We start from the raw sequence: 8,798 nt of genomic DNA, 5'->3' as shown, positions 1-8,798 counted from the left end.
TCTCTCTCTCTCTCTCTCTCTCTCTCTCTCTCTCTCTCTCTCTCTCTCTCTCTCTGTCTCCCCCGACCCCACACCCCGAAAACAAAACTTGTAATTACAGTGGATTTTCTTCCCTGGAGAGGAAGCCCATCTGGACTCCACACCGAGTTACCTTGGGTCTGTGGTCTCAGGATGATAGTTCCAGAGGATGCCCTGAGCAGCCACGTAGAACTGCCTCAGCCGCGCTGCCTCGGCAGGGTAGCTGCCCCAGCCCGCCCAGCTGGTGCCCAGGACCACCAGGACGCAGAGGCGCGGGCCGACTAGGAACATGGCCCTTGTTCCGCCGCGCACTGCCACTGCCAGCAGTGCTCAGTTCTCTGTCCGCGCTGCGCGCTGTAGCTGTCCTGGCTCCCAGGAGGATTAGGAGGCTGAGGACGCAGTGTCCCTGTCCCCTGCGGCGGCTGGCTCACCCTACCTCCCTTTCCCGGCTGTGCCTCCTATAAGCATGGGCTTGTTGAGGTCACTGCCCCCTGTGGCCAGAGGCATTTATTAGGGAACCTAACTAGGGACTGTGTACTACAAGGAAAGAAAGGGCAACCCTGCTGGAGGTTGTGGCACAGGAACTGTGCCCAAGGGTTCCTGCCCCCATCACAATCCCACCCATCCACCCTTAACCTGCGGGGGAGGGTGGCCGGACGGGGAGGAAGGGTCAAAGTTTAAGCTAGCCTGCCGATTTCTGCAAGCCTCACTTAGATCCAACACCCATCCTCTGATCCCAGGAAAACGGCCAGAGAACAAGTCCACCAACAGGTTAGCGTCCTAGACTGCTTTGGTAACTTCTCCCAAGGCACAGACCACCTGGTAAGGCTTGTCACCAGCTCAAGTGTAGCAGAGAACAGGACTTAATTGAGATAGTCGGTGGCTGTGTGGTCTTGGGCCAATCACCTTATATCTCCAGAGGACTTTTGACATCTGCCAAATAAGGATGGCAATTCTAATTTTCCTTGATCCAATTATTTTGAGGGGAAAAAAATGTTGTAAACGCTATGCCTCCCCCTCCAGTGCCAAGGCAGCTGCAGGCTGTGCTCTTATCTATGCTAATGTTCTCCTGCGTGTTGGCATGTTGTTTTAGATTTTGTTTTTCTGTTGGTGGGGAAGCTGAGAATTGTGTCTGAATCACCAAAAGGACTTGTCCCTGTTTCCCTAGAACTCTGCTTTAGGCTTCCAGCACATCCAGTAAACTGTAGTCAGGCACCACCCAGGATCCTCAGCGGTTTCCCCACCCCCACTCCTGCTTTTGTTCTCTTGCTCATATTCTTCAGTCAGTTTACAAGGCCCTTCTCAAGGAAGACATGAATCCCAACACATGGGGACTGAAGGAGGAGAAAGCGGGTTTGTGGCTTGAGATCAGCCTATGCTACACAGTGAGACCCTTTACCAAAAATTAATTAATAACAGACATGTATATCTAACTATATTGTAAAAACCCATTGTTTTTCCTCTCTGCTCTCCCGTTCTTTAAAATCAGGAGTTCTGCCTTTATCTCTGATTCTGGGTTCAAACTGATTTCTCTGTTTTATAAACTCAGTCCATTCAGATTATATTCCTTTTGATTTTCCTCTATTAGTGTTTCAGGATTCTCTTGCTTCCACATATAGATTATAATCTATTCAAAAGCAGGAACAATAACTTACACTTCTGACCCACAATTCCAGGGCTTCCCAATGTTGTCAGAATCCTCTTTTTTTTTTTTTAACAAAATGCAAATTCTGACACAGGAGACAGGTTGAGGGATTGAGATCTTGGATCCTATAACACCTAGTTTAGTGTTAGTGTCTGTCTCTCTGTTTCTCCTCTCTCTCTCTCTCTCTCTCTCTCTCTCTCTCTCTCTCTCTCTCTCTCTCTCTCTCTCTCTCTCTCTCTCTCTCTCTCTCTCTCTCTCTCTCTCTCACACACACACACACACACACACACACACACACACACGTTGCTATTGACAATGCAATGAGAAAAAAAATTTAAAACAGCAAGTCCCTAAATTACTTTCATTTTTTTTTCAAAATCACTGTGACTTTTCATAGGGCAGCTTTACTGTTTTTGCTTGCCTGTCTGCTTATATGAATCCAGTCTACATGATGGTCATTGGATTTCCTTACACCACAGCAAAACAACTGCACTGTTCGACTCCCTCATGTTCACATCAATTAGAGACAAACCATATATAATTTTCAGTGACTTATTTATTAAATATGTGAATTAAATTACATACAAAACATCTGTTCTTTCCTGCAGAACAGTAATACAATGAAGACCCTTTCTGTTCCTTTGACTTTTTCTCTGTGGAAAGGGAACAGATGACATATATTTGCTGGCTCATTGGAGGGCTTAGCTGTCATTTGGATGACTGGAACTGTCACCATATTGGTGGTAGACAATGTGAGATACATGGACCCTTATTGAACAAAACAAGAGGAGCCTGGTGTTTGGGGGAGTCTGGTTACATATTCGAACAATGGCCTGTGGGTGCTTTGGTGGAGTGAAGGTCTGAATTCAGATGTGGAATCCTGGCTCTGTTCTTGGTCTTCTGTGGCCTCTGGTACCATGTGGAAGTTTCTGGAAAGTGTTAGCAGCAGAGGTATAAACAACCTCACAGGTAGGAAGCACAGAAGACCCAGGAGACCTTAGAGCAGGCTCTCCCTTCAGCTAGAGAATTTCTTGCTCTCCAGCATCTCGGAGTCCCAAGAGAAAGCAGATCCTCAGTTCTCCAGTCTGGTCTCCTGGTGAGTCAGATGCCCCAGTGCCTTGGACTAGCTCCCATCTTCAGTAAGAGCAAGGTCAAAGTCACAGACCACAGCAGAAGCATTTGCTCCTGTTTCTGTGGCCGCTCTAGAGGAAGGTGAGAGGCGGAGCAGGAAGGGGTGGGAATGTGTATAGTTCTTTTGCTTGGTTCCTGGCTGGTTATTTACAGAAAGCCACAGCCAATGCAGTGGAGTTAAAGTCAGGGAGCTTGGCATCTGCAGGCAGAATCCTGAGAGACAGTAGGAGGAGACGGGAGACCAGATCTCTGAAAACATAAGAAAACAAATTAAACTATGCTTAAAAGAAAAAAAAAATCTTTCCTCATGACTAACCCCTGATGTTTAAGACAGTTCCTCTTTCTAGGTCCTACCCTGTCTATCAGGAGGATGATTCTCTTGGGAAAGGGGACTTTTCATGGCACTATTTGAAAAATTGCTTTCAGATGACTTCAGTTTTCCCATCAGTTAGCATAGGGGCTTTTATGGCAAGCCCACAGCCTGCCAATCTCGCGCATCCCGGAACAGTGCATGTGCTGCTACAGCCTTTCATCTCAGAAGGGATAGAAATCCTTGGGTCCCTACACTGTCACATGCACTTGCTGCAATGTGGTCTCTGTCGTGGTGTGACATTTTAATACATGCTTGAAAGTTAATATACGATGATGTAAAGAGAATTCAAGCTTTATCTTCTCGTTCTCTTACTGTTTTATTTTCTTCAAAAATGTCTTCATAGGGAGCTCACCTCAAGGGGTTGGGTCAAACGCAGCGTTAGTGAAGACTCCGTATGTTCCTAGGTGGCTAAAGAACAGAAACACAAAGAGGATCATCTACCATGAAGTTACTCCTCCAAACAGCCAGCTCGTAGTACCTCTAGAAACAACGGATTGCCACCTACCCTGGAACCCTGTCTGTTTTAATCAGGAAAGTAAACAGAGAAGCAGCTTCATGATCCCACTCAGAGCTCTGGCTAATTTGACTTGCGCTTTCCACTCGCGCTTTTTCATGGTCCTGGGAATGGAGCCTGGGGCCTCAGGCACACTAAACAAATGCTCTACCAGCAAGCCACATCTCCAGCCCTACCTACACTATTATTGCTATTGGTTTCTGTGCAGAAAAGGATTTACCCTCTAAGGGGTTGCAGCCTCTCTTTGAGAAGAAGAAATAGTTTCAAAATTCTCAAGCTTAATAAAGGGTGCTTGAGCAAGGGTTTCTGCAGAATGATAGTACTGCCCCCTAGGGGTGGTTTTTAGATTTTCGCGGTGATGAAGAGGACAGGCATGTGGTAGGCAGAGGTCAGAGATGCTGCATGTCCAAAATCACAGGATACAGAAGAATTGTCCCAGATCCCGTGTGGCTTTGGAATACCACTACTCAGGATTAAAGATAGCCTAGAACCTAATTGCTTCACATGAAAATACTATGTTTGTTCATCTTTTACCATCTGTGAATTGCACCAACACAGCATTTTCCCAAGAGACAGCCCACTGTCTCTTCTGGAGCCATTGCTCATGGAGAGCCTATTGAAATTTACAAACTTTCAGTGTTCTGCCAGCATTTGCTAGTGTAACACCCGAGCTTTAGCATTCAGTTTCTATCATAAGTCACTTCCCGGTTTATTTCTTTTTTTGTACTATAATGAGGATAACTACTGTCGTTAGCCAGTGGGGTAAAGAAATGTGCACACGCAGCAAGTCCTCAGAGAGAAAGACTCTCCACAAAGCAGAGGGAAGACTCCAGAACCCAAAAATCCCTAAGTTTAAGTTTGATACTTAAAACACTATGGTTAGCTGGCATATATTGGTTAACTGTGGGCATATATTGCCCACACACTTTTTCTCATGCCAGGAAAGACATGGCAGAAGAATATTCCAGAGAGGAGGAAGCCTTGCAGACATTTCCCCTGACACAGCACGTTAGAGAGACAGGCTAACAAAATTTGTTCTTGCACAGACATTTCCATCTTACCTGTGAGGGTTCAGGGGGTATTTTCCATCATCTGAAATAAGGGAGAAAACATGAATCAAAGAAAGCAGTGAGGCAAAAGGGTGTTACAAGTGTTAGAAATTACTCAAGAAAATCCAACAGCTGAGTTTCAGAGACATGTGTTCTATGCAGAGTATTAGGGACTGGCTGGCCTGAAACGTAGGTGGTAATTGTTTTCGACTAAATTGAGCATTTTATCATATTTTATCCCCAAATTGTCCTACCTTTTTGCCTTTTAGCTTTGTAGGGGGACAAAGCTACCCTGTCCTCATATCTCTGAGGTCCCCAGACCCTACTTGAGGGCTCCCTATTCCTTTAGCCAGGGTTTTAGTCCCTTGGTCCTCGGCTAGCATGGTAATCTCATAAACCAACTCACAAGGGCACTACAGTGGATGCTCTCATCTTCCCTCCTGGTGACACAAGCGATCAGGAGCCTCCTGTCTTAATCTAAAGTCCAGATTGTGGTTAAGTCCTGAGACATGGCTGCAGCACTGTTTGCTACCTGACAATAGACTATTTTGACATCGGAAGCCAAGCTGGGATGTGCACAGGAAACACCATCCTTCCCCAACTCATTAATTTTGTTATTGTCAGAGATTTAGAAAAATGAGAGGCTACTACTGGCACTTTATACCTTTGAATTTATCTGAAAACTGAAGAAACAGTTTGGCAATGGTTTATAGGGTCAGTAGACCATGGGGGGAGGGGAGGAAAAAACGATGTAATTCTGACATGCTTATAGAGCTTAAAGCTGGGTCTCCAGAACTCTTCTTTCTACTGTCTTGATTTGGTTAAGTAAGCACACAGTTTCATGGAGGAATTCGTCACAGCTATTGGCACATCTCTCGCACCATCAAGAAACTACCCTTTGTCACCATCAGTCTTCCACGCACAGGAGATCACGTACACGAGTGTTAGAGAAACAGATGTCATGCAATGGTGGCGTTGTGTGGGAGATAATAAAGGGAGAACATAGGACATTTTGTCCCATGAACAATTAAGGCCAATGGAATGCGAGGTCTGGAATAGTTTAACACAGACACAGCTCCTTCCAGTTGTCTGGACTTAAGCATCAGTCACTCTTCAGTGCCTCACGCTGTTTATGAGGAAGGACAGTCACAGCCTCGTTAGCTTCAGAGAAACATGTGTGAAGCCAATCAACTCTTGGGCAGGCGACAAGACACAGCAGATGGAGAAATAATGTTTGCAAGTCTAAGAACTGGGTGATTCTTTTGTCTTTCGGTTTAAGTTCTCTTTCTGACAACAGGCTGGTGAGGTGTCCCTGATAGTCTTCATTATTTGGTTATTCTCCTGTTTAAATCATCTCCAAAACCACAAATTTGCAGGCGAGAATTGTTGGTATGTGTTTTCAGAACACTACTGAAGCAGCAGCTTCTCAACCTCCAGCTTTCTCCCCACTGGTCTGTGAGTCTGTTGGGTCAGCTGTTCTTCACTGCTAAACACACCACCTCGCCCAGCTATCTAATGAGCTTATGGTTTTCATGTGTGGTTTTCTTTGCTAGAACCCTAGTTCACCTGCTCACCTTGGCTACATTCCATAACCCAAGCTGAGGCTGAGGAAGCCTTTGTGAAATGCCAATCTTATCCAAGAACCATTGTTCTATGTTGCAGTAACATCTACACTGTATTTCTGTTCTTGTAGACATCCCAGTCAGTATGTGTACTGTTTAACTTATCTGTCCCTCTTATAGGACTTTTTCTTCCTCGACCTCAGGGATCGTCACTATTGGCCCCATGTCTGGAAAAGCTGATTTGCCAATGGCTACTCCATGGGCAAGTGAGGGAAAGAAGTGTGGCATGTTTGCAATGAATGTTGCTGGTGCCAGACGCTCTCAGATGCTTCAGCAGAATTTTAGGGGAGTCTTTGGAAAAATTCACATAATGGCTGGTGACACAGCCCAATGGTAGAGCACTGGCTTAGTATGCAGAAGGTGTGCACATGTGTACATACACACACACACACACACACACACACACACACACACACACACACACACCACATACACAAAGAAAAAAGGAAAAATTCCAAATTTCTGTATTGTCATAAATTCCTGCAGGTGATTCTGACAGGCAGTCAGGACTCAAGGCCACAAATATTAGTCTTCTTGTTTTTTTTTTTTCAGGCTGTTTCTAAACAGCAACTACTGACTTTATCCCTTCACTCCAAAATCGTGAACAGAAAAAAAGGAAGGTTCCTTCGTATTTACCTTTTTTCCTGAGACGCTTTCTGAGGAGAGCCAGGAGTGTCCCGCCCACTGCCAGACCTGTTGTAGACGCCACTGCCCCACCCACGTAAGTTAGTGCCTCCTGGATGGTCAGTGGTCCTGCTAAAATAAACGCACATGAGGTGTGAGGGAAGAGGGCACAGGCCAGTCATCCTCGAGGCATCCCAAGAACAAAGACAGGGCTGTAAGCAAGATTCTCAAAGGGCCTGCCAAGGCTGAAAACCTGAGAGGAAAGATCTGGAAGCCAGAAATCCACTGCAACGGAACAAGAAGCAGGGCCTGATTGCATCCCAAGGCTTAAAGTTTTTGATTGAAAAAAAATCATGATTTTAAAGTGGACAAGACAAAGATCAAAGATCCCCTGAAAGGAACTTATTAGTAGACACAAATTCATCAGGACATATGCATCAGTCAATGATGGGGCAAGTTTTCTTTATCCATCAATGACTTGGATGTGTGATAGAAACTAGCCATAACTGTTAAGGGAAAGTAAGGGTGACGTAGGGGCTGGGATAGAGCACACACACACACACACACACACACACACAGAGGGGGCATAATTAAATGACGAGGCAATTTTAGAGGCAGATGGTAAACAAAGTCTGGCACAACAAATAAGGACTCGATGTGAGAACCCTTGGTTAATGTATTTGAAGTGTCAAGGTGAGTTAAGCAGAGGCTATAAGAAGTGGGGAAATTTGTTTCACACATCTAAACAATGACAAGGAAAGGCCTAGACCCACATGGTCACTAGCCTCATGCCTGGAGCTCTGTATAAAGCAATAGATTCTTTGTAGCTCAGTGTGAAACATTCATAAAGCAAGTGGGGAGGGCAGAGAAGGGAAGAAAAGCCACCATGAGAAATGCGTAGAAAAGAAGCAGGGATTCTGTCTTCTAGGTCAAGGTCAGTATGTACCTTGGCATGTTGGCATGGCAGCTGACCAGTGACCATTCTCTCGGCATGTCGCCTTTGCAGAGCCATTTAGTAACTGCCCCTCTGGACAGTGGAAGGTGCAGGTTGATCCATAGCTAAAAGTTCCCCAGGGATTGGAACAGTTCGCCACTACTGGTGTGTCCATGTGCAGTTCTGAGCACTTCACAGCTGCAAGCAAAAAGACAACAGCAGCATGAATGGGAAGCAGATACACAGAAGGAAGGCAAGTGGGATTGTGCTTTGCTTTGAACTTGGCTGGAACTGGCAATAGATGGGGCCGATGTGGAAAGTCAGAAAGGAGGTCAGTCACATGTAAGAGCCACAGCAGCTCTTCAAATACCATCCCACCAAAGTAGCCAAGAAATAGTGCCAGGCAGAGAACAAGGCTGACCCATACTCTACAATGAATTGTTAATGCGAAGCTCTATTCTCCAAAAAGTCTCTTTACAAAATTTGCCCCTCAAAACCACTATTGACTTTGTATCTACATGTTATTATTGATATAGTGTGGTGAACCAGCCATGTCAGTGTGTCATATCAAAATACTGATTTCATGTCCCTCACAGACACCAGAAATTTGGAGGAGGAGACCACAGCCCTCTTTAAACTATGTTTTAGGCAACTTCAGATTCTTTTCCGTAAATTGTGGACAGGAAACAAACCACAGGAAATCAGACTTGATTCAAGTAAGTGTTAGAGAACAGTCCTGACATTCGTAAAGCTCAATGCTGTGCTTTGTGGGAGATATCTAGATGAAGGAGACAGGGGACCCTATGCTTGGTGCATAGTGTGGTAGCTCCTTAAGAAACGTCACTCAGAGCTGGGCGGTGGTGGTGCACGCCTTTAATCCCAGCACTC

At 45.4% G+C, this 8,798-nt stretch overlaps 2 protein-coding genes across 2 annotated transcripts in view; both read right to left on the bottom strand.

Annotated features, from left to right (window-relative positions):
* Window positions 1–531, bottom strand: part of F5 (coagulation factor V) — a 74,450-nt gene extending 73,919 nt beyond the window's left edge. Inside the window, exon 1 of the mRNA XM_005363991.1 lies at window positions 152–531. Within this exon, the coding sequence (XP_005364048.1) occupies window positions 152–309 (158 nt within the window). The 5' untranslated portion in view covers window positions 310–531. The remainder of the gene's footprint in view (window positions 1–151) is intronic.
* Window positions 532–3,520: 2,989 nt separating this feature from the next.
* Selp (selectin P) overlaps window positions 3,521–8,798 on the bottom strand; it is a 35,084-nt gene continuing 29,806 nt past the window's right edge. The window contains exons 13-16 of the mRNA XM_013352497.1: window positions 7,923–8,108; window positions 6,989–7,108; window positions 4,743–4,773; window positions 3,521–3,575 (exon numbers count right to left, since the gene is read on the bottom strand). Coding sequence (XP_013207951.1) covers window positions 3,521–3,575; window positions 4,743–4,773; window positions 6,989–7,108; window positions 7,923–8,108 — 392 coding nt within the window. The remainder of the gene's footprint in view (window positions 3,576–4,742; window positions 4,774–6,988; window positions 7,109–7,922; window positions 8,109–8,798) is intronic.

The sequence above is a fragment of the Microtus ochrogaster genome, assembly GCF_000317375.1.
Source record: "Microtus ochrogaster isolate Prairie Vole_2 chromosome 6 unlocalized genomic scaffold, MicOch1.0 chr6_random_2, whole genome shotgun sequence".
Classification (NCBI taxonomy): Eukaryota; Metazoa; Chordata; class Mammalia; order Rodentia; family Cricetidae; genus Microtus; species Microtus ochrogaster.
Note: the sequence above shows the minus strand (reverse complement) of the source record. Positions and strands in the feature narration are given on the sequence as shown.